This window comes from Natrix helvetica (genome assembly GCF_964273705.1).
Source record: "Natrix helvetica genome assembly, chromosome: 1".
In the NCBI taxonomy this organism is placed as follows: domain Eukaryota; kingdom Metazoa; phylum Chordata; class Lepidosauria; order Squamata; family Natricidae; genus Natrix; species Natrix helvetica.
Genome location: NC_138548.1, coordinates 277,276,750 through 277,303,138, shown reverse-complemented (window position 1 = coordinate 277,303,138; position 26,389 = coordinate 277,276,750). Strand labels below are relative to the sequence as shown.

Below are 26,389 nucleotides of genomic sequence, written 5' to 3'. Positions count from 1 at the left end.
AACTCAGGAATGTCCTCTTTTAAATCACAATTTTTTAAATCCTCCTCTTTCTATATGAGTGAACTGAAGCATGTGAGTGTCCATGGAGTTTTTACACTGTTTAATTATAAGAAAGCAATGGAAAGGGAAGGCATAGGTATCCCCTTCATAGTCAAGTCACTTGAATGATGAAAAACAGAAATTCCCAAGCTCACATTCTATATGATCATCACCAGACTGAACCCACTGATCTCTGTTGCCCAACAGAGCTTTAGCTAATCAAAGATTTCATATCACATTTAGTAACACAGAGTAGACGCAGAATTGGTTTCCAGACTTAATTACACCTATGCCACATGCAGCATTTCCTGTTAATGACAATAATTAAACTGGTCAATTTTGGAGCATTTTGGCCAAGGTATCACAGTGTCATCCAAGCCAAGTTTTTGCTCCAGACACATTCACACTATTTTATGCAAGATAGTATTTCTAAACTGGAAACTACTCTGTAGCCAATATACTGCTGCTCACACTCACCCAAAATGTGGTACATACACTTATACACACTATGTAACAATTCTGATGTGGATGGAACAAGCAAAAAAAAAAAAACAACAACCCCAAAACCCTTGTAAACAAATAAGCTGCCATGCAGAATTTCTCAGTCCATTAGAAACTGAGAAATGGACTACGTCATAAACTCACATTTTAAAAGGATAGAGTTTGATATTTTTAGGAGGGAGAGAGGGAGTAGTTAGTTTTAAAACCTTAAAATACACATTTTCAGAACTAGCTTTCATGAAAACATTGTATGATCGCAATCACATTTTTTGTTACCCTCACTGCAGAATTTCTCCAATTACTCACTAGTCACATCAATTACAAAGATTTGAGTTTTTCTAGCAGAGTGAAATTTACAGCAGGAATGTGCTGGTCGCACAAATGTGACGTGAATACACATCAACTCCATTAAACTCAGGTCCTCCTAACTTTGAAGGTTGTGTCCAAGGGAAAATCAGATGAAATGCAGGTGATAGGAGGAGACAGACTTAATAACACTCTTGTAAATAACACTCTCTACTACTACTACTATTACTGCAAGATAATAAAAATAACAATGATGTCAGGATCACAATGAAATTTCAAGTGGACACAAGTCCAGCCCACTGCAGGCAAAGCGATCAAATAGGGAGAACATTCCATTGAAGATAATACACTTTTCAGGGCTGTAACCATCTTCTCCAAAGTGCATTAATTCATTAGGAAATCCTCCCCAGTTAGTCTAGTACAGGAATGGAGTGACATTCTTGCTTTTCTCCTTTCACTGTGGCTTGAGAACATCTGGTATTGTGTTACACGCTACGAAGGAAAGCCCAGTACTGCCGTGCTGTAGGATAAGAAAGTCTTGTGAGGTTTGCCTTTTGGACTCTACTGTTTTGGAAGCATTTTTAGATGAACTTTTGAAACCATCATCTGCTTGTGACAGGAGATTTATTGTAGCATCATATGATACAGTACATGGTTCTTTATTTCTTTACATTCCAATTTCTTTTTCTTTCTGGTTATGATTTTATACTACTTAGTCATACGTTGTCTTGAATCATAGAAATGTTGGACTTTACCAACCAACTAAAAATAAATAAGCAAGGTAAATACACAAAGCATATCCTTAATTGCTTTTACACCAGATAAAACCGGCTCTCTACTTATCAAATCAAGGAACAGCATAAGGAGGGTGGGGTGCCCTCAATTAAAAGCATAAAAATACACTGAAGTCTAAAAATATTATAAAACGTTAAAAAAAAGTATAAAATAGGCACGCAAAAACACACATATTCAAATTTTTAAAAACTCTAAAAGAAGAGATAGGAGCATTAGATGGGCATAAGAGAGGATAAAAGGTTATTATGTGGCTAACTAGATCTATAGCTATATAGAGCAGCCTAGAATGACAAGTTAAATGTTCATTAAGACTGTTTTATGGTGCAGGTCATTTTTTGGGTGGATCTTGATGCTGCTGTATAGAATTTGGCAATTGTACGCTGTAGCAGGGTTAGTATCTGAGAGCAACAGAGAGGTACAAAATCATCATGTGTGCCCTGTATATTTATGCAGTAATGGTGAGATGAGGCTAATACAAATGTCTCTGTAATGCAGGTACTGGAGAGGTACATGCTCTATTGTCTCTTTGTGTCCAGACTCACAGCATTATCTCCAGGTAGGGGACCTTCCTGTATTGGCCTTTTGGTGGTTAGGTACTTCAAGGTTGTTTAAATATGCCATAGAAGGGGGACATACTTATTGTGCTCACTGGCAATAAAGATTGGGACCTGGCTAGTTCAATTTGGTGCTCTGTGCGTGCTGCACACTGTTTAATGTATGTTTTGGCTTGTCCCATGCTAAGTAGAAGAGCTGAAGAAAGCCCAAAGAGAAGATTCTAATTCTTTTTCCATGTGGACTATAAATTATCCCTCATAGGTAGAAGAGCAAGGAGAGTGCTGCAGGAATGTAGTTGCTACTTCTTCTTTTAAGGATGGCAGATGAGCATTTTCAACAACATAACCCCCATGAGTTTCCTGCTGTTAGCAGAATGAAGACTTCCAGATATTTGAAACAGGAGACCTGCTAATCTTGTGACTATCTGTGTTCCAGGATTGGCCTTTAGGCCTTTTGACAAATATCCTGGTCTTGATTTTCAGATAATTCTATGGCCATAGCACTTTAAAACATTTAAATATTTTTTTAAAAAACACACACACATACCTGTACACACATACAGAGACAACTTTCACCCATTTCCAAAATACTAGTTGATTGTATTCCATCACCTTTCTCTAAAGCTGATCCAATTTCTATGAATCCTCCTTAAAGTGTGTGTTGCCCAAATCTGGCCAAAGTACTTAAGGTCTGGCCATAGCAGAACACAAGGAAACAGTTACCTCCTGTGATATGCAAGTTGTATTTCTGCTGATACTCTCTGTAATCATATCAGATTTCTGGCTCATATAGAATTTGCAATCAATTACTCTTCCAAGATATTTCTCACAAGTACTATTAAAGGTGGGTTTCTGTCATCTTACATCTGTACTTTTAATTTTTGTTTAATAAGAGAAGAATTTCACATTTGTCTTTGTTAAATTTTGTTCTATTTCCTTCAGCTAACTTTTCAACACAATTAGGCACCACTAAATTGAAACAAAACCTACCAAAGTCACTTTGAATCTTATTTTGGTCTAGATAATCCACCCAACTTTGTATCATCTACAGATCTGATAACATTTCTTTCTACCTTATTTTAGAAATCATTCATGAAAATGTTGAGGAATAAAGGACACAGAACTGATCTCTGTGGCACCCCATTTGATATTGCTCTCTAATTAGTTAAATAATTTATTAATGATTGACAGGTATCCTTGAAACTTTCTGAGATGCATAGCACTCAATCCAAATCTGAAACAGTGTGTCTTGGATCTTGCAGGTATTACTTAGAACCCAATAATAAGCAACCCAAGTTTAATTACACAGTATGTTCAGTATTAATGTACTCCGTACTGATATGTCATACACAAGCATGCAACGGCACTGTTTCTATTTTGATTCTTTAAACTGGAACATGAGTGATGACTCTGGAAAAGATCTGAATTATGTAAACATCTGTGGTCATAAATCACCGTTTAAAATTTAATTTATAGTGAACTACATGGTTTCTTTGGCATGGAAGTGTTCTTTTTATCAGAAGTGCTTTTAAATGCCCATACGTTGAAGTATTTTGTCTTGCTTTGTCATAACTAAGGTGGACTTTCTTACATGGTAACATGTCCCACCAAGCAAAACATTTCAGCTTAGTAGGAGTTAAGAAACAGGCAATGCTTTGTTGACTGAGGAACGAAATTAAACCATGCTCCTAAAATCTCTTCTGTCTTACTGATGAACAATTCCAAACATAACTGTCTTTAATACCAAATGCAGCAAACTCTCTTTAAAAAGGCAATATAAATCACTGAGTATGTGGGGGTCAAAAAGCAAAGGCATGAAATTCTAAAATTCAGTTAACAGATGATCTTTTCACAGTAAGAAAACATTTGCCCCACACACTGTTATTTCAAAGGGCAAAACTATTGTGGGATGCTGATGGAACTTAGCACACACTGTCAAGTAACAAACCTTGATGTTGACCAAAAGAGAACCTAAGAACTAATAAACAAGTAGATTAAAAGGAGGAGAGTAGCATCACAGTTAAGCCATTAAGGACAAGGGGCATTATAGTTAGCAGTACCAACTGACCTTTGTTGATCTCAAAAGAGCTAAGCAGCATTGGACTTGATTAGTAGTAGGATGAGAGATTGCAAGGAAATAGCAGAGTTTTAGACTACATTGTCAAAAACCTGCCCTAGACAAAGACAATGACAAATCACTTCTGAACTGTTGCCAAGCAAATTATACTGATATACTGTATCCAGGATAATTACCTGGAGTCAAACTGTATTCAAGATAGACAGTACCTAACCCTTTGAATATATTAATCTTTAATACCAATTTAGAACAAGCAGTGAAATGGTAATATATTGTGGGATTTTACAAAGCTTGCAAATTCAAGAATGAAATGTTGAGAAGTCTCGCTACATTATATTCCCAGCCCAGATCATGACAAATGTCCTCCTTACAAAACCATTCCAGGAACAATTTAGTGATTTGTGCATATACTTAATGTGTGAATGCAATCATTTTTAAACATAGCAATAATAAACATTTACCTTAAAAACGCAGTTACCAGTGCAAACATTTTAATGTTAAAACCTATATGGATTAAGCATGTAGTATTTGAAAAACAGTGTGCCAAGTATATTATGTTTTAATGAACTAGGTTGCTCACCGAGATTGACACATCTTCAGTTCTTCTCTTGGCATTGGAATCAAATAAAACATTTCGTCCTCTTCTTTCACAATCCTGGTACACAATTAGTCGGATCTGACTTGGATTAAACTCCGGCAAAGGCCAGCTTTAAAAAGATAGGGTGGGGGAGAAAAGAATTTCACATTAGTTGTGGCATTATTGAGTGCATTAACTAAATGTCTTTAGATATACTATCAAGAAGAGATTATGGTGATAGTGACAAACAATTAATGAGCCAAACAGGATATCTCTTTTTGAACATTGGTGTAAATGTATCAAACTTTATCAGTAACTTTAACAGTAATGTGACATCACTCTTGTTAATACACAGTGCAATACTATTGCAATATATGCATTAAAAGCAGAATTGTTATTATAGAAAGAGCTATGGGGATAAAGAGCTTCAAAAAGGTTTCTTATTGGTTCTTCTTGCCTTGCATCTTTTATAATGAACACTTTCCCACAAAGATGTTTTATGATCATAGAATTCCCACAGCTAACCCATTTGCTTCATAATGATCAAGAGCCACATCTCACTGAACTATCCCCTTGTAAATCCCCTCTGAGAAAACACAGAGACAAAAAACAGAGGTTCAGGCCAAAAAATGCCAACATAATTCCCTAAGTACTTTAGAGGCAAGGTTGTCTGCCATCCCAAGGAGGAAGCATAATAGAAATGTACTGTGGCCTGAATCACAGAAAAAAGTAGCATAGAAACGAAAGGCGAGAATTCAATTTAATTCCTACCACCACCAAAAAGAAAAGAAATAACAAAACTTATCTGCTTGGTACTGTCGCTTTACCCAATAAATAATTCCATACATACAATAATGTATTACATTGTATTCAATGGTTATCTACTAAAGGGTAGCCCCTTCCACTCTAAGCCATGACTAAAGTCATTGAAAGAATAATGGAAAATTTCTGATAGAGACCAAAGAATGACCATTCCCAATTTCCCAACTCCAACCATAATGACAGATCCCAAAATATCCTGTAAATCGTGAAATACTATGCATGAAAATAATGGAATCACAGAATGAAAGTTTGTAAAAATCTTGAAGATCATTTAATTCAGCCCATGCAGGAACTCACTCCAGAGGTGATACTCACCAGGTTCTGACCAGTTATGGAGAACCGATAGCGGAAATTTTGAGTAGTTCGGAGAACCAGTAAATACCACCTATGACTGGCCCACCCCTATCTATTCTCTGCCTCCCGAGTCCCAGCTGATCGGGAGGAAATGGGGATTTTGCAGTAACTTTCCCCTGGAAGGGGAAGGGAATGGAGATTTTACAGTCGTGATGGTGAATTTATGGCATGTGTGCCAGAGGTGGCACGCAGAGGCCTCTCTGTGTGCCATCGTCAGCTGGCCTTCTGGTTTCCCGTGTATGCATGCACACTGGCCAGCTAGTATTTGCACGTGCCGGAGTGCTAGAAACCCGAAGACCAGCTAGTCTTTGGATTTCCGGGGCTCTGGTGTGTGCAAAGACCAGCTGGCCAGCACACACGCGCACTCCGGAAACCAGCTGACCTGTTGGCCTGTGCGTTCATGTGCACTGACCAGCTGGTCTTTGGGTTTCCGGTGCTCCGGTGTGCGCATGCACTCGGTGCCGAAAAGGTTCACCATCACTGTTTTACAGTATCCTTCCCCTGCCATGCCCACCAAGCCTCACCATATCCACCAAGCCACACCCACAGAACTGGTAGTAAAATATTTTGAATCCCACCACTGATTCACTCCTATATTATCCCCTGAGAGATATACATCTAGTCTGTATCTGCACCTGCAGTAAAGGTGAGCCTTTTGCTTTCCAAGGCAGTCTGTTCCATTTTAAACAGATCTCATTGTTGGAATATTTTTCCTGTTACCTAACCAAAATCTACTCTGGGGCAACTTAACACCATTAATTCAAGTTCTAACTTCTAGAATGATTCTGAACAACTCTGCCCTATGTTCTCCCAGTTATTTGAAGACATGTCATGCCTCTTTCCAATTTTCTTTTCTTCTGGTTCAGAATATTCAATGTTTCTTACCAACCCTGGCAAGCTTTTTCTTCTTATTTTTCCTTCCTGACTCTTAATCATCTTGGTCGTCTTTGGACACACTGTAGTTTGTCTGTGCATTTCCTATCTAGGTGTTCTCTGATTAGTGCAGAATGAGAGAAATTATGATTTCTCTTGATCTTTCTTTACTTTCTTTACCTCTAATTTCCTCTATTTCCTTGTCGAATGGCAGGATTGGATTTGGCATAGGGAGAATAGCTGACAAAATAAAATTCTAGTTCAAAAATAGGCTGTTCTGTGAACGGGGGGGGGAATCACCATATTTCCCAGAATGCATCTCCACAGAAGAAACAATTGGGCAACATCGTATGTTAATCACAGATCATGAATGTTAGTAACCTTTCCATTCTGAGCTCCCTGCCTCTATCCTGAACCAAAGCACATCATGTGGAGCCCATCCTGTTCTTTCCAGAAGACACATACATATTAACAAAGGCAGACATAAATAAATCTCAATACTGATGCAATATGGCACAAACTGAGGTGTTTTTTATGACCAGTGCCAGTTGTGAGGTTGGAAAGAATTCCAGCAGCCATGTTCCTCAAGCTTTCCCTCCCTTGTTACTTACATCATTTGTTTTAGGAAGCCACCTCTGATGCTCTCCTGCCCACTCTAGATTAGAATGTGGACTCAACTGACTAGCTTTTGGACACTGACCTTTAGACACTGTCTAAAAACCTCTTCAGAGGCGAATGAACCAAACAGAGTCATCTGCTGCATTTATCAGCATATGTTATTCAACTACAGTGAACTGGGTTACTTCTCCAGCTATGTTCATGATATTTTAACTACCTCTGGGCTGGAATAAATTTATTCCAGCAGACTATTATCGGCATTACATAATATGACTCTTATTTCGCCTATAAACATTCTTTGGCAGCTGCAGCACCATCCCAGGAATCCAAAGAAAAAGGAAGTGGCAAATCCAGAGGAAGACATTCAGGAAGATCAGCAAGGATACAAAGAAGCCAGACAACGGGATTCTCACAGCTGTCCTACAAGCATGTCTGCAGACATGTGAATGTGCCTAACATAAAAGCAATTATTTCATCAAATGCAATATTACACCTCATCAAGCGATAGGATCTCCTCCAAATTTTGAATGCAACTGAAGAAATGTTTAGGGCTTTTTTTCAGATATATGTGAATTATGAGTTGTGCTTTAAAAGCTTATATTTAATTCCACATTTGTAAAACTTTATTATCTCCAAGCTTTAATCTGAAAATTCAAAAGGGAAAAGCCAAAGCCAAAAATGGACAGTATTTTGATAAGGATTGGGGATAGGCATTCTTTCTAAATATCTGACCCATTATTAAATTGTAAGTGTAGAATAAATTAATAACCAATATGTATCATCCAGTTAGAAAAATTATCTGAATAAGGATTTTTGATCAAATCTACAGAAGAACCTGAATAATTCACACAACTCTTGTCAAATTAAAATGTATACGCTGGTTCCAAATCCTCTCTTAAAATGAAAATGGATTTTAAATGGCAGCAAACAAATCTGACTGAAAACACCGTAGACATATTGCAAATAAGAGGAAGAGAAATTCCAATTTATTGTTCCCTCTTATTTCATTTTATTGGTTCATACAACATAAAACATATAATAAGACTAAAGCATTATATAGAGCAGGGGTCGGCAACCCGCGGCTCTGAAGCCGCATGTGGCTCTTTTATCCCTCTGCTGCAGCTCCCTGTCTCCAGTCAGTTCCACAGTTGATAGGGATTTTGGTTAGGACAGGTAGAGGAAAAAGGACGCCATGCTAGGATGATACTCTATGGTTGGAGGGGTGGGAGGAAACCAGACTTCCAGTCAGCAGAGAAAAAAGAATGCCATGCTAGGAGGAGACTCTATGGTGGGGGAACTGGACTTCCGGTCGGCTCCAGAATTGAATGGGGGGCTTCTGGTTAGAACCTTTGTGGCTCTTTGAGTGTTTAAGGTTGCTGACCCCTGATATAGACAATTGAGAATAATGTAGCTACACTAAACTATTTAAAATACTGTTATCTGTCTATAGCTTTATATTCCAAATGGCTAAGAGTTTTTTCTCATAACAATCCTGAGAGATGGCTTGGTTGAGGACAGCAACTAGATCAAATAGAATTTAACGGCTAAGCAAAATTGGTATGCGGATCTCCATTTTTTATTTCCTATCATTCTCCATACTGAAGTGGCCTATACAGATTTTTCAGTTCATAGAGGATGATGTTGATCCCCTATCAAAAAAAAAATAACAACTGATTTGTTTACAAGGGGAATTTACAAGTTATGGTAAAATGTGTCTTTTGGTACTCTGAACTGTTAAAAAAATCCGGGTTTTTTTTTTAAAAAAGATATTGAATACTTTTAACTTAGATCATACAAATTACATCCCCAGACTCCAATTCCTTACTGAGATCATTAGCTCCAGGGGTGGGTTGCTGCTTGCGTTACTGCCAGTTCGGTGCGTGCATGCGCAATTGCCTGTAAATAGGTCTGTGCATGCACAGAACATTAAAAAATGCCCAAAACCCCCATGCCTCGGTGACCAGGGAACCGGTTCGGAGGCGTGGCCAGTCTGGGTCACTGTCGGTTCTGCCAGCCAAGCCAACATTCCACTACCAGTTCGCCCAAATCAGTGCAAACTGATAGCAACCCACCTCTGATTAGCTCTTTTATTCCTTTCTATGTAGCATTTTTAACACAAGGGTTTTCAAATATAAAGACATCTGGGGTCCTTAGATACCATCTTCTTTAACAATAAAAGAAAAAAAATCCCAATGGACCCAATTGTCCATAGTTTAGATCAGTGTTTTTCAAACTTGACAGCTTTAAGCTATGTGGACTTCAATTCCGGGCATGCTCTTTACACTTTAAAGTTACCAAGTTTAAAAAATGCTGGTTTACAGAAAAAAAATTAATTATTACCGTATTTTTCGGACTATAAGATGCACTGCAGTATAAGACGCACCAAGGTTTTGAAGAGGCAAATTTTTTAAAAAGTAGGTACGTAGATAGAGGGATGGAGAGGGAGAGAAAGAGAGAGAAATACAGTAGGTAGGTAGGGATAGAGAGAGAGTAGGTAGGTAGGTAGGTAGGTAGAAGGATAGAGAGAGAGAGAAATACAGAAGGTAAGTAGTGAGAGAGTGGGTAGGTAGGTAGATAGAGGGAGAGAGAGAGAGAGAGAGGGAGGGAGAGAGAGAAATACAGTATGTAGGTAGTGAGAGAGTGAGAGTAGGTAGGTAGGTAGATAGAGGGACAGAAAGAGGGAGAGAGAGAAAGAAATACAGTAGGTAGGTAGGGAGAGAGAGAGAGAGTAGGTAGGTAGAAGGAGAGAGAAATACAGTAGGTAGGTAGGGGGAGAGAGAGAGTAGGTAGATAGGTAGGTAGGTAGATGTTTCCAGGTGTATTTATCCATGTGCTGGAGAAGGAAATCGCTGACAACCTGCAACACCTTAGGCTTGTTTCTGCTGGCACAGCACATGATCAATCTAATTCTCATCAATCACTCTAACTAAAGAGTTTTCCGAAAGGGGAAAAAAAGTTTTTGCACTCTGCAAACCCCCCAAAAATGGCCCGTTGTTCGCGAAAACAGGCCCATTTTTTTTTCAAATAAAAGGCATGAATAGCCTTGGGGGAGCTTGCAGAATGCTCTTGGGGGCCCCAAAAATGAGGAAAAAATGGCCTGTTTTTCACAAAAATGTACCTGTTTTTTGTCAAAAAATTACATGCATAGCCTTATAGAGGCTTATAGAGGGCTGCTGGGGGCTGGGAGGGCAAAAAACGGCCCATTTTTTACTCATTTCTGCCCTCCCCAGCTCCCGGGAGTTCTCTGAAAGCCTCCATAAGGGTATGCACAACCATTTTTGTGAAGGGAGTGGGGCTTCAGGAGGAAAAAATGCTGTATTCGATGTATAAGACGCACCCAGATTTTCAGCCTCTTTTTTGAGGAAAAAAGATGCGTTTTATATTCCGAAAAATACAATAACTATTCTAAATCCTGTCTTGTTAGCATTTGTTTATAAACCTGAAAAATATGCCATTTCTTATTTGTATTTATCACACCAAAATATTAATTTACAATTATTTCAACAATGATCTCCACACCTATTCTTCATCATGTGCCTATTGTTCCTGTTCTATGGAAGGAAGAGAGCAAACAGGTGTGTCTTAATTTTACAATTCCTTTAATCCAACTAAGTTTCTCAACTAAAAAATAAATATGCCCTCCAGTCAAGCTTGACTCATGCAATATTTTTGGCAGCCTTACGGAAATGGTTTGTCACTGTCTTCTTGTGGGATGTATTTTCCCCTTCCCAGTCTAGCTAAGAGGCTGGTGATTCTCCATCCAAGTACTAATCAGATCCCGTTTATTCCCAGATCAGTCAAGGTCAGCTGGCTGGGTGATAGAAGCTAAAATGGGCAGCTGATGAATTCTGTCTACAAGAGAAATGTTTTTAAATAATTTTGGGATATTAGCTAGGGGAAATATCCTCAAACCAGATTTAAGGCTTTCAAAAGGATATCTAATAGTATCATAATGCATGATTACAGTGGCTTTGAAAGTTACAGCAACCAAGACTATTTGTTCCAACAGAATATTAACTAAAGTTATGAAAACTGCCTGGCAATGAATCACTGGTCCAAACTATTTTTAAGGACATCTACGCAAATGTTATTTTTAGTTTACGCCAGCTTATCTGTTCTGCATGCCTTTCATGTTAGCACCTTTTTAGAACACTGATAGGAACATTTATGCCAGAACAGGTTCCTAGTCCATTTCATATGGTACCTTGGCTTTTTCCGGCAATGCTCACTGCTGAACACAATTGAAAGGATATGCACTACAGCTCATTCAGCAACAATACATCCTAATAGATAAAAAGAGCAACCTTTTGCTAAGTAGAAGTAATCTAATTACACTTTGTTACATGTATCATTCATTTTTATGATACTGATATACGTACAATAAGTAACACGGCAAGGTTTAGGATTGTGAATTTGGATTTAGAATACAGTAGATTTTAAAAATATTCGTTCCATAGCACGTGAATGCGCATTTTAATTTGAAGTATCACATTTATGATGGGTAATATATGCAGAGGGTTTGTGGCAAAAGAGTAGACTGAAAATAGGTGTATGACTCAACATTAGAATACAGACATTGTAGCACCTTGAAAATCTGTCCTTTCTTTGAGTAATTACTGAAATGTAATTTGAAATCCACAGGTGGTTGGTAAGAAAGCAGAGGGCAGAAGAATTACCCTTACAATATATATACACACAAACACACAAACACAAACACACACACACACACATGTGATAATAGTGTCAGTGGCCTTTAACCCAAATTATGAGTGCAATCCAAAAATTCACCATTAATCACAAACAATTTGGCTAGTGAAAGAATAAACTGCTTAAATTTCTTGTTGTGAAAAGTGATTTAATGTATGCGGCTTTAATGATAAAATTTGTAACTGGCAGCATGGAGAACACGGGTTAATAGAAAAGCAGTCATCAGACTTAAAAACAAAATAATATAATTGGGAGAAAGTACTCACAACCTCTAGGTTAATTTTATTAGCACAATATGCTTGGTATATTAGGCTGAATAAGCATAATACAATGATGAAGGATGCTGCATATTGAAAATTCCTCACTTAACTCTAGCTTCTGCTTCTATGACAACTTACAATCTGTGTTTTTTAATGCTTTTTCATTTATGAGGCTCAGCATACTCTTTAAATAAAATATTTTATATTGGGTATTTATATCAACACTGGATTCAGATAGAGTCTGTGTCTATATAATACTACTGAATTTTAAATCTACTCAAGTAAGTCATTGTTGGTTGGTGATGAAAGATTGTCCTACAGGCCCCTTACTTGTGGGGTACCACAAGTTTCTATTCACTGTCCCGTCCTTTTCAATATCCACATGAAATCAGTGGCAAGATCGTCTGCTGCTTCGGTATCAATTTGATACCATGCTGATATTAATTATATCTTTCAATTCTAGACCAGAGAAGTGAGGCTACTGTGGTAACTTCTGTCCCAAAGCCTGAAAGCTGTGTGGATCTCACATAGGAAGGAGCCATCTCCGAACTAAGTCCAACCCCAATTGAGTGTTTTGTGGGGATTTGGATTGCCCAGATCTGGGGATATACAAACTATGACCTTGGATGGAGTTGCACTTCCTCATTCAAAGATGGTGCGCAGTTTGGGAGTCTTTTTGTATTGTAACAGCTCTTGCTCAAATGGCAGCTATAACCAGGAAAGCTTTCGCCCAGCTTCAGTTATGCACTTTCCTAGATTGAGACAGTTATTGATGCCCTGGTCACCTCACAGCTTAACTACTGTAATACGCTGTACATAAGACTGTCCTTAAAGACCACCCAGAAGCTTCAGATAGTCCAGAATGCAATGGTGAAGTCAGTGATGGGCAAGGCTCTATATGCCTATGCAACACCTGTGCCTTGGTATTTGTACTAGTTGCCAGTTTATTTCCAGGTGTGATTCAAGGTGTTGGGTCGTTACCTGTAAAACCCTATATGGTAGGTCTTGATTACCTAAGATATTGTCTGTCTCCCATAATATCTACTCAACTGGTTTATTCTGGCAGATTGGTGCAATTTGGGATCCATCAATTAAGCAATAACATTTGTCCAGGGATCGGCAACCTTAAACACTCAAAGAGCCACAAAGGTCCTAACTGGAAGCCCCCTGTTCAATTCTGGAGCTGACCAGAAGTCCGGTTCCCCCACCATAGAGTCTCTTCCTAGCATGATTTCCTTTGTCCTCTGCCGACTGGAAGTCCAGTTCCCCCACCATAGAGTCCTAGCACGGTGTCCTCTAGCACAGGAGAGGGATGAAAGAGCCACATGGGGCTCCAGAGGCACATGTTGCTGACCTCTGGTCTAGATCCTGTCTGGAAGCGTGCTTTCTCTGGAGCAGTGCCTGCCCTCTGGAATGAGTCTTACCCATATCAAAATTTGAACATCTCCCACCCTTTAACACCATTTTTTGCCCAAGCTTTGGGAGAGCCATCCGGTACCCTTTCTCCTTTTCTGTTCCCTTCTGTGTTTTTTATCTGTGTTATTTACCATTGTTGTTCTTTTGCATTGTTTTTGTATTTTTTTCCCCATTTCTTTTTTGTTTCCAAATGTTTTAACAATTGAAAACTGCTCAGAGTGGCTGGGAGTCATGCCACTTGTGGAATATAAATTTAATAAATAAACATCAGACAACTGAATTTCATTTACTCAACAACTACTTTAGCTGTATCTGCTTAACTCAAAAACCTTTTATTTGTTTTACATAGAATACAGATATTGTGCCATACCTCATCCAGCAGCCTTCTAAAAAGAAATTATTAAACATATTTTAATCTGTCTCTAAATGTTTATATGCCTTAAATGCTCTATATTCTCAGCCTGATTTCCCCCTCTTATTGTTTCCACATCTTTCTCTCAATTGTTAGGTCTTTCCTTGCCATTTTTTTCCCTTTGGGTTTTTCTTTTCAGCATCTAAGTAAGGGTATACAAAATATTTCCATTTTGAAACAGCTGTTCTGGATTTGTAATGGGTTGTTCCAACCATCCCAGAAACATTTCAAAACAAGTATTTGATCTGAATTCAAAAGAGGTTTCAAACACTCCCCAAAATAGTTGGAACAACTTGAGCTACAAGAGCTTGTGCCCAAAACACTTCAAACTCAAAGCATTTCACACACATCTATCTACTATCCAGGGACCTATTCAAATTCCATCTCTGCTTGCCTTCTAGATTCAACCTCTCCAGCTTGCTCTCCCATTTTCCTTTTTTTTAAAAAAAAGCAACAAAACAGCATCCGTTAAGGTAGATTATATAGATTCTGATAGATTCTTTTCTTGTTCAACTACTGTGGCACAAAACGTTATTAACATGACAATGGGGATTAATCCAGTTCCAGTTAAGCTTTTTTAAAAATTATGTTCAAGCCAGTGGGAAAGTTAGCCACATGCTTAAATGCATCGTCCCATAATTCAAAAATGTTTAATTTTCAAAAGAACATGCCCTATAAATCTGTGTAACATATGAGGACTTACAAAGTATCCACTTTATCTTTCACAATTCTAAAAGCTTTAATGCATGCATGAACACTTTTACCAGTTAATTATTTTAGGGAATAGTCCTTGCTGTGTAAGCAGTCTGACCTAAACAGGAATCAGCCCTCAGGATTAAAATCTCTTTATAAGAACAATTTTCTAAAAAAAAGAAGAAGCTACTTAGAAGTCGGTCCAAAGGAGTTTACTTCTGAGTAAGGATTGTGCTACTTGTGTTAATTATCATAACGCAAGATTTTTTTAAAAAAAGCAGATTATTTCTACACAATTACTTACATTAAATAAACATATTTTAATCATACCTGGAAAGCATCTCTGTCCCTCAAGCGGGTTCCACTTTTCAGAATTTCTGCAACTCTTGTTATTACGATCAGCTACCAAATCAGGTTAATAATAGAAATGATCCACATTCATCCAGAACCACAAGACTGTCAGGTGACAGCTTGAGAAGTCTGAATTTAACGAAAACACAAGCCGTTTCCACGCTGTAGCACAAAAAGAAGAAAAAAAAAAGAGGCAGCCCCACAGATACAGAAGGAAGCTTCTCTCGGAGTCAGGATTCCCCCAAAGAAGAGAGAGAGAGAAAAAGTCAGCGGCAGGGATTCCTGAGAGAGAACACCCGGAAAGCCCTGAAGAAAAAATCTGGCCATTCACAGACAGATGCTGCTCTGTATTTTCACGATGGACAGCCTGCCTTTCCATCCTGTGGGTTGCTTCAGAACGTGGGCTACAGCAAACATGGTTGTAGTGCACCCCACCTCCTTTGTCTCCTCCTGGAAAGTGTGACTGCAGAAGCCCAATCTCACTCATCAGCAGGCTAAGTGCCCCTCGGCAGCCAAGGCTGACCGTATAAAGGTCCATTTAATCTCTCCTCCTCCTTTAGGGAAACCAAGACAGGCAGAGCCTCGTTATAAGGCTTCCTGCCGGCGGGGTGGGTGGTGGTGGGGGGCCTGTGGCAATCCTGCGCCTCTCCAGTCTGGGGTAGGTCAGAAAGGCAGAGTGAGTGGTGGGAGGAAGGCAACAAAGCAGCCCCCTCCCTTCCTCTCTACTCATTTCCTACATTCTTGGAAGCTGCAAGATGCCGGGGACCAACCCCCTCGCTGACAAGCTCAGCCTGGGAGTGGAAAAGCCACCCTAACAGCCATCACATGACCCAGAGCTGTCAGTAGATGCTACCTGGATCTGCAATGAGGCCGCCAGCCAATCCCAGCTCCGCCTTGCTTGCATACATACATGTATATTTCAGCAGGAAAATAAAGCGATTACTGTTTAACCATGCAGGGCCCTCATCGGAGTGCCTGATTTATTATTTAGCACAAGCCAGGGCATTAAGCTTCCCATGATGCTTTCTTTCTCACCCTGCTTGCTCATCAGGGAAGAACTCCAATAAGTATTAACTTAAAGAAGATATTGTTTTCTCCCTCTCCCACTCCCTCCCTCTCCCTCTCTCCTTCCCTTTCCTTCTCCCCCCCTCTCCTTCTCCTCTCCTAGGGAGCTATACACACGCGTGCACACACACACGCACACACCCTGAAAGCTTCTTCTCCAAGCTCGGATCTTCTGTAAGAACAAAGCAGACACTGTTGGCTTTGTAAAGGTTCCTTAACATTTCCAGCAAAAAGGCCCCTGTTTCAAAGACTTCTGCACAACCAATGAGTTCCTAGCTGTAAACAAGGTTTTATAACCGCTCTTTGGGGCAGCACAGACTACGGGGAAAGCAAACCTTCAAAGGCACTCATAATCTTCTGTGAGAGTGTTCCTACTTCAGTGTGGGATAGTGATAAAGATTCTTGACTAAACCAGGCTGGACCAGATTCTCACCCACCCTTGATCACAAAAGCTCACTCTGCCTGTGACTATGACTCAGTCACTCTCTCTCTCTCTCAACCCTACCTCACAAGGTTGTTTCGAGGGAAATTTACAAGAATGAATGCTATGTACACACCCTTGGGTTCCTAAAAGTAAGGCAGGGTAGAAGCCCTACGAACTAAACAAACGCAATGTGAAACTCTACTCAAAAGCAGGTCCAACTGAATTGAATGGGGCTTACTCCTGAGTAAGAATGTGCAGTCCTGCAGCCCCTCAATATTTCCCAAATGGTTTTCATATAATTTGATTTGTGTTTTAAATCCAAAGGACAATTCTAAGTAAAAAGATTAATGAAAATAAAGTGCAAGGGTTTTTAAATGGGTCTGTACTGTAAAAGATTACATACTTTATTATTTTGATTAGAAATTGTGAATTCAGACTAAGTTCAACAAATATTAAAATAAATAACATCAACTTCAGAGCATCATTAATCTTGTTTCTTGTGCAAATGCAGTTATTTGACACCAAGTAACATTTTCATCATGTTTTCCTTTGGAAAATTTCTGATTTTTCTATGAGAAGCCTTCCTTAATTTTCTACAATGTATTTAATTTTATACAACATATATTGTATACAACCAGTGTTTTTCTCAATAGAAAGTCAGCATAGCTGGATTAGGTCATAAGCAGAATTCTGACATTTACAGATTCCATTTAAATAATTTCCTAAATCATACCATGAATTCCATTGAAGAACATCACACAAACACACACAAGCATATGTAGACACGTAGTAGTTTTTTTTCCAAGCATTAACTACTGTACTCATATGCCAATCCCGAAATACTCTTTTTCAGCAAGATGTGGCCATGCTGCTGTCCAGTTTTGTTATTAAGATTTGACTGTAAACCCATAACAGATACAGACTGATTTTGGGGATCAGAATCTAAAATCTTGATTTCCTGATTTTAAAGATTTAGAAATGTTTAAAATTGCTTTTTTTCCCCTACCTGCTGGATTTTTTTTTGTGGATATGTATGAAAGAGAAAAAGGCAGAGGTTGAGAAATAAACGTAACAATTTTCTCTAAGCATGCACAGAGAAATAGCTCACTTCATAAAGTTGATATTGGTTCTGATGAATACATTGATGAATTATGTTTGAAAGGAAAGCCAGCTTCTTTCTTTATTCAAATACCCCTAAACCAGGGGTATCAAACTCAATTTCATTGAGGGCTGCACCAGGATTGTGTTTTACTTGCGGGGGGGGGGGGGGAGGTGAGCATAGCCATGATGGGCGTGGCCAGTAGTGGGTTTCAAAATAAATTAGAACCTATTCTGTAGGTGTGGCCTGTTTTGTGGGAGTGGCTTGGCAGTCATGTGACCAAATGGGCATGGCCAAGTAGGAAAATGTGGTGAAACTCACTTAACAATGCTCTTGCTTAGCAACCAAAATTTTGGGCTCAATTGTGATCATAAGTTCTCTTCCTCTTTTTCTTTCTTTCTTTCTTTTTCTTTCTTTCTTCTCTCTCTCTCTCTCTCTTTTCTTCCTTCCTTCTTTATTGTGTCTCTCTCTTCCTCTTTCTTTCTTTCCTTCCTTTCTTTTTCTTCCTTCCTTTCTTTCGTCTCTCTCCCTCCCTCTTTCTTTCTTCTTCCTTCCTTCCTGTGTCTCCCCCTCTTTCTTTCTTTCTTTTTCTTTCTTCTTTCTTTCTTTCTTTCTTTCTTTCTTTCTTTCTCTTCCTTCTTTCTTGTCTCTCTATCTCTCTCCAACTTTCTTTCTCTTTCCTTCTTTCTCTTTCTCATTCTCTCTTTCTCTCTCTCTCTGTCTGTCTCTGTCTCTGTCTCTCTCTGTGTGTGTCTCTCTCTTACACATACACCATTTTCCTATGTCTGCCACTGACAGCTCTCAAAGAGAAGGAAGTGTAAGGACTCCTGCCTTGGGAAGGGGTTGGACTAGATCAGTGTTTTTCAACCACTGTTCCGTGGCACACTAGTGTGCCGCGAGATGTTGCCTGGTGTGCCGTGGGAAAAATTGAAAAATTCAAAAAATTCCACTTTTCTGATGTCCGGGCTGTGATTGGTCCAGACTCCAGCCTTCCTTCCCGCCCGAGCACAGTGTGCGACGTCGCGACTCGAGTCACCAGGAGGACCGGAGCAGGAGGAGACGGAGTAAATATAAAAGTAATAATAAAAGTAAGGGCTCGCCTCTTGCACACGGGCGTTCCGATCAGATCCGCCTGGCGGGGACGAGAAGCGAGGAGGCAGAAAAAGAAACGGGAGGCTAAGGAGCTTTTCCCCCCCGCCTCCTCCCAGCAAAAATTTGCTAATTTGCTACTGCCCGCCGGCTCCCTGATAAGATTTTTGCGGAGGGGGGGGGAGAAGCTCCTTGCCTCCATCTCTTTTTCTCCCTCCTCGCTTCTTGGGGCTCCACCAATGGGGGAGCAAGGCCCACCCAGCGCCAGGCTTTGGGTTAACACAGAGGTCTGCAAAGGTGGCTGTTTTAAGACTGGTGGACTTCAACTCTCAGAATTCTGGGAGTTGAAGTCCACCAGTCTTAAGAGCCAATTTTGCAGATCCCTGCCTGGGCTAATATGATTGATGCCCTTGGTGGACTTCAACTCTCAGAATTCTGGGAGTTGAAGTCCACCAGTCTTAAGAGCCAATTTTGCAGATCCCTGCCTGGGCTAATATGATTGATGCCCCTGGTGGACTTCAACTCTCAGAATTCTGGGAGTTGAAGTCCACCAGTCTTAAGAGCCAATTTTGCCCAGGTTGCGCACTGAATAAAGTATTTTATAATTTTTCATATTTCTGTTTACTTACTATTTCATAATAAAGTAATTATAAAATACTTTCTTTGTGTTTATTTGATTCCTATTCAAGAGAATTACTTTATATATAGTCAATATAGGCACAGAGTTAATTTTTTTAACATTTTCTAATGGTGGTGTGCCTCGTGATTTTTTTCATGAAACAAGTGTGCCTTTGCCCAAAAAAGGTTGAAAAACACTGGACTAGATTACCTCCATGTTCCCTTGCATCCCTCTATGTTCTCTGTCCTATTTAGTCACAAACAGCCCCATTCACGTTGAAGTTGGTCGCAAACTCCACTCATCCCATGCGCGCCCTTGTCCCACCCACGGAGGCAAGCTTTGGGGCAGGGGAAAGGGGGGAGTTTGTGGCTCGATGTCTCTCAATCTTCTTCCCTGATTCAGTTCTGCACATCCGCCACAACCGACCAGCCCGCCTCTCCCAGGTCTTTGCCTTTCTCTGGCGGACGGGCAGGGGCTACGCCGGGGTCATTGCCCTGGAGCTGTGGGTGAAGGAGCGGCCGGTGCCCAGGTCAGCCAAGATCGGCAGGACTTTGCTCCCCCTACGCCCCGAGTCTGGGTGCCAAACATTCAGTTCTGCCCCATGGGCTTTGGGCACTAAAGGAGCCAGGTGAAGTTGCGCAGGCACTCACTGCCCTGCCTGGCTCCCACGACGGAGGGCGAGAGAAAAGCAGTGGCTGGAACGAGATCCAGTGCAGTCCCTGGCCCTTCCCCGGAGGATCCCAGGACAGGGAGGGACCCTCCTTCGACCCCGCTGTTTCTGGGGGGCGTAGAGCCCTGGGGGAACCTGGCGGGGCAGGCAAGTCCTCCGCTCCTGTTCCTTCCTTGGCTGTGGAAGAAGCCCATGCTTCCTTCTTTTTGACAATTGCCTCGTTTCCAATTGGGGGGGGAATCCATTCAGAGGGAGGAAAAACATGGATTCCTTCCCCCTACCCCATTGGAAACCAGGCGGCTGTCAAAGAGAAGGGAGCATGCTCCGCGTGGCTTCTTCCAACAGCCGAAGAAGGAACAGGGGGTGAGTTCAGCTGTTGGAAAAACCCACATGGCGAGTGCATCTTTCTCTTTAACAATCACCTTGTTTCCAATTGGAGGGGGGTAATCCATGCAGAGGGAGGAAAAACATGGATTTCTTCCCCCGCCATTGAAAACCAGGTGGCTTTTAAAGAGAAGGAGCGCGCGCCATGTGGGCTTCTCCCAATTCTCCATTCCGGCAAAGGAAGTGGGTGGGTGGGGCAAGCCTGGTGTGGACAGGAGGGGTGAGCGAGCGGCAATCTGGCAGGCGGGGGGAGCGAGCAAGGGAGCAGGCCAGGGAAGGGAGCGTTCTGGTATGGGGCCTCCGGAAGAATGGGTACGCGAAGACACACTAAATTTCACGAACGGGTACAGGCGCATCAGTGTGTACTGGCTGAAACCCACTCCGGGCGTGGCCAGCTCGACATCACTCATGTCAGGGGAACTTCTGGTGGCCCGGGTGAGGCTGGAGGGTTCACTGGCATCTGTCAGTGAAAACGGAGCTCAGGGGCCCAGTGATGGCCCCCAGGCTCCATTTTTGGCTGTGACAGCATCCTGCAGCCCTCTGTCAGCTAAAAGAACCACTGTGCACAGCCCTCCCAAGCTCCATTTTCTCTGGCAGAGGCACTATGGGCCACTCCTTCGCTGTTTGGAAACAGCTGTCTCATGGGCCAGATTTAAGCACTTCACAGGCCGTATCTGGTCCCTGGGCCTTGAGTTTGACATCTCTGCCCTAAACTATATATATATATTAATTCAGCGAATAAAAGCTGGAATTACACAATCTTCATAAATAAAACCCACTTAACTCCTTAAAATATTTAGCTTTTTTGTCTATAAAAAGATTTTAAACCCTTTAACCAAGTAAACTGGATTGGCTGTTTCCTTCTAGTATGTACAAATGCATCCAAGTTTTAAATGAGGTTCAGATGTCGGTCAAATGAATAGAGATAAAAACCTTTACCTTTGACTAGATATTCTTAAAAGAGAACACACAAAGAATATACATTCAAACAGTGGTAGGATACAAAAAATATTACTTGTTCTGTGGGCGTGGCTTGGTGGGCATGGCATGGCTTGGTGGGCGTGGCTTGGTGGACATAGCAGGGGAAGGATACTGTAAAATCTCCATTCCCACCCCACTCCAGGGGAAGGTTACTGCAAAATCCCCATTCCCTCCCAATCAGCTGGGACTTGGGAGGCAGAGAACAGATGAGGGCGGGGCAAGTTAGAGGTGGTATTTACTGGTTCTTCAAACTACTCAAAATTTCCGCTACCAGTTCTCCAGAACTGGTCAGAATCTGCTGAATATCACTTCTGCATTTAAACACCCCTATTGCTAACATGAAGTTATGTTACATGCAAGTGTATGTATATCATTTTTTCTTAGTGTAGTCAAATGAGAATGCTATCCTTGGAGCTATGTCGTGTTGAAAGGTTAGTGAGCCTAACATATTACCATCATATTTGTTTGCATGAATATGCCATCTAACTTTTACATGGATCCACATAAAACTGTTTTTTTATAAATAAGGCACAACTGCAGTCTAGGAAATGATCTGAGAAGTATGCAAAGGGATTTTCCACTAAAGCTCTAGAAATCAGAGACCAGCCTAACAAACAGCCAAAGATACAAATGACACTCAAACTCTGAGACACTTTTCTATTCTTTCAATCCAGAAGAATGTTGGAAACAATTTTTGTAAAAGCCCTAGGATTCTGTCAGTCCGTCCATCAGCAGAATAGAACATGACAGAAATCAGGCATGGAGGATGATGATGATACAAAATAAAAATAAAAATCCAGTTCGAAAGGATCTAGATCTGTTTGGAAGCTGTTGGGGGGGGGGGGGAACCTTAGGGGAAGGCATCTGGATGGCTTGTTTCCCTCCCTCTTGCTCACGGGACCCAGAACAGAGCTATCATTAAAAGGTTGGAAGAATTCCATAAATATGCTCGGCACCCTGCCCCTAACTTGTCATACTTGAATCTGAAGATTTAGTAGGTTTACCTTATAGACCAGCTTTCTCCAACCCAGTGCCTCTTAGGCCTGTTGAACTGTAGTTCTCAGAATTCCCAGCCAGCATGGAATGCACCTACACTTCCTGGAAATTATGGCAATTACACTGCCAAGAGCAACACATTGCAGAAAGCTGCTATAAATACTAGTACTGTATGTTTTATCTCTGCCTAAATGGTATTTATGCATGTTAAACCAGTTTATAGTCTTTTGAATACACACACACACACACACACACACGTGTGTGTGTGTGTGTGTGTGTGTGTATTGTGTCACAACCCCTGGTATGCCCAAATATGGGAGGGAGTATACTGCTTCCCTTTTTCTGTCTTTCGGCTCACCCTAGGAGCCATCCAGGCAGAAAGCCATTTTTTTATGTTGCCTTTATTACATTTGTGTTGCATTTGTGCTGATAAATAAAATTTTATTTATCTTTATTTATTTATCAGCACAAATGCAACACACACACACACACACACACACACACACACAATATTTGGAACTTAACAGTCCCAGGAGTTTCTTGGCTTCTTTCATCGTTCTGAATACAACTTTGCATCTTTGCAAGAGAAGGTATGTTATCCAACATGAACACCCAACTGTTATCTCTTCTTTGTATGCTGGTGGTCTGAAGGCAGGAAAAGTCATAAACTGCTCCGGCTGATTCTTGCAAAAAAACCACAACTATTTTCTGCAAGAATTCAATATGTAACATTTCTATCAATAAGCGGGGAGCAACTTTCAGATAAGAATCCCAAGCTACAAGACTTTAGAAAAGCAATGCTCAAATGCTTGAAAGCGACTCTAATTAAAGTTATTTGCCTAGTCTGAGGGCACTGAGTAATCTTTGAAGGGTGCTAAAGGTTTACTTGGGTTAAAAGCTTTTTTTTAATAGTCAGTGAATAAAATCAGCTACAAAATAGATGAGAAATAATCTCACAAATCATTAAAATTGCACTGGAATAGCAGTGTTTGTTTTGTATCCTGTTCCCAATTGCAATCCCTTATAAATAGAAACCAAACAAGTCTACATAATACCAACTGGTACTGCAAGACAAAAGGCCATTTTTTCTCTTTATCCAACAGTTATTTTATTGTGCACCCAAGCTACTCAAGGAGCTGAAAAATCTTTCCTCACATCTATCACAAATAAAGTGTGCAATCCTCAACTGGTATCCTCTAGATGTGCTGAAACTACAGTTCCCAGAATTCCCAGCCATCAACTAAGGTGATTCTGGGAGTTGTAGTCCCTTAAACCTAGAAGGCACTGGGTAGGGAGGACTGGACTAGCACCATTGGAGAGATACGACCAGTACACACCGGTACAAGCATACCGGTGCCTACTGGGAGCACCAGACACCGTTCCAGTATGGTGCTCCGGAGGGCCAACCTGCCCGCCCGCCCTCCTTACCTATATTGGAGCTGATTGGGGCTTACGCGCATATGCACAGAGCGTACAGCACCTGCGAGATGCTCCACCGAGCAGCTGGAGCATTGCGGGCAGTGACTACGCATGAGCACGCTGTGTGCATGCGTGCATGTGGTGGCCACCCGGCCCCGTTGCACTGTACCGGTTGCAACGGGATCCGGAACCCGCCACTAACTAGCACATATATTTAATGGAAAGTTTTTGAATGGGAAAATTCCAACATGAAAGTTCTTTTGGCCATCTCGGATTGTTTTCAGTGTCTTTCAAATTAAAGAGAAAGGGATGGAGAGAATACCTTGTGTAATTGAAGATGATATCTTGACATGTCATGATGTACTTCCAGTGGATAAAATCCTCCCATCTCAATTATTTTGCAGCTTTTAGCCAAGCAGTTAAATCTTTAGTTTACCCTTTCTCAAGTTATGCCGACAGTAAAATTACTTAATCGCTTTGCTACTCAACTAATGAAAACATTTCATTTAAAAAAAATCAAATGGTAAAGTTGACTTTGTAAATCATAAAATATTGTATTTGGTATTTTAGAAAACTGCGGCTGGCAGTGTACGATCTAAGGATGAAGGTGTCTACAATCCTAAAATGATAATCCTTTTTCTCACTTAACAAAGTTACCCTTTAGAAGTCAGGCCGAAGAAAGTACAGTAAATACTAAAAAAACAGAATGGTCAAATATTTTATTTATTCCACTAATATTCCATTTTAATCCAGAGTTCAAGGGCAATGTGCAAAATCATCTCAACAAATTCCATTTTTCTCCACAAAACAATTACCCATATTTTTCGGAGTATAAGACACACCTTTTTCCCTCAAAAAAGAGGCTGAAAATCTGGGTGCGTCTTATACACTGAATACAGCATTTTTTGCTTCCCGAAGTCCTGCCCCCTTCACCAAAATGGCCGTGCATACCCTTATGGAGGATTTCAGAGAGCTCTTGGGGGCTGGGGAGGGCAGAAATGAGCAAAAAATGGGCTGTTTTTTGCCCCACCCCCCACTCCCCCAGCAACACTGTATAAGCCTCCATATAGCTATGCGTGCAATTTCTTTCTGACAAAAAACGGGCCATTTTTTGCTCATTTTTGCCCCCCCTGCCCCTCCGGGAGCACTCCCCCCCTCCCAAGGCTATTCATACCATATTTTTTTTAATGGCCCATTTTCGCAAAAAACGGGCCATTTGGGGGAGGTTTCGGAAAGCTCTTTAGTTAGAGTGATTGATGAGAATTAGACTGATCAAGTTCTGTACCAGCAGAAACAAGTCTTAGGTGCTGCAGATTGTCAGTGATTTCCTTCTCCAGCACATGGATAAATACACCTGGAAACATCTACCTACCTACCTACTCTCTCTCCCTACCTACCTACTGTATTTCTCTCTTTCTCTCTCCCTCTATTTACCTATCTACCTACCTACTCTCTCTCCATACCTTCCTACTGTATTTCTCTCTCTCTCCTTTTATCTACCTACCTACTCTCTCTCTCTCTCTACATAGCTACAGTATTTCTTTATTTCTCTCTCTCTCTTTCTATTTCTCTCTATCCCTCTCCCTACCTACCTACACCCTCTCTCTCTCCCTACCTACCTACTGTATTTTTCTATTTCTCTCTCTCTCTATTTTTCTCGCTCTCTATCCTTTTATCTACCTACCTACCTACCTACCTACCTACCTACCTAACCTACCTAACTACTCTCTCTCTCCCCCTACCTACCTACTGTATTTCTCTCTCTTTCTCTCTCTCGCTATCCCTCTATCTACCTACTTACGCTTTTTTTTAAAAATGGCTCTTCAAAACCTTGGTGCGTCTTATACTCCAAAAATACAGTATTAAAATAGGACAGAATCAGGAGTGGGCTGCTGGAGGTTCGCAGGGGTTCTGGAGAACCTCTAGCTAAGATTCTGTGCAGTTTGGAGAACCCTCAAATCCCACCTCTGGTTGACCCAGCCCACCTCACCCCCTACGTTCCCTCTAAGCTGCGCGGCTGCGCTAGCGCGGACTTGAAAAGCAAATGCCGCGCAGTAGCTTCCAACTTCCGTGCAGTGTTTTTTAGCATGATGAATCCAGAGCCAAATCCTCGGCTCTGCCAGCTGCCTTCCTCCCCCGAAACGTAACTACCCAGCCGGGGAGAGCAACGAAGCCGAAATGATACCATTCAATTCCGGACCAAGAGGAATCAACAAGCTGGGCAGGTAACCCCCCCCCCACCTGCCGCCGCCACCACCGGCAGCAACCCCTGTCTCCGTTCAAGCTTG

At 41.0% G+C, this 26,389-nt stretch overlaps 1 protein-coding gene across 4 annotated transcripts in view; it reads right to left on the bottom strand.

Moving 5' to 3' along the window:
• Positions 1 to 26,389, bottom strand: part of FNIP1 (folliculin interacting protein 1) — a 543,489-nt gene that overhangs the window by 477,218 nt on the left and 39,882 nt on the right. For 3 of the 4 annotated variants that reach the window (XR_014173903.1, XM_081936540.1, XM_081936541.1), the window contains exon 2: positions 4,853 to 4,979. Coding sequence is in view for 3 of the 4 variants with exons in the window: in XM_081936540.1 (XP_081792666.1) it covers positions 4,853 to 4,979 (127 nt within the window). In the remaining variant the exon portion in view is untranslated. Of the gene's footprint in view, positions 1 to 4,852; positions 4,980 to 15,334; positions 16,180 to 26,389 lie in introns of those variants that run through there. The other variant, XM_081936542.1, reaches the window with a different exon arrangement.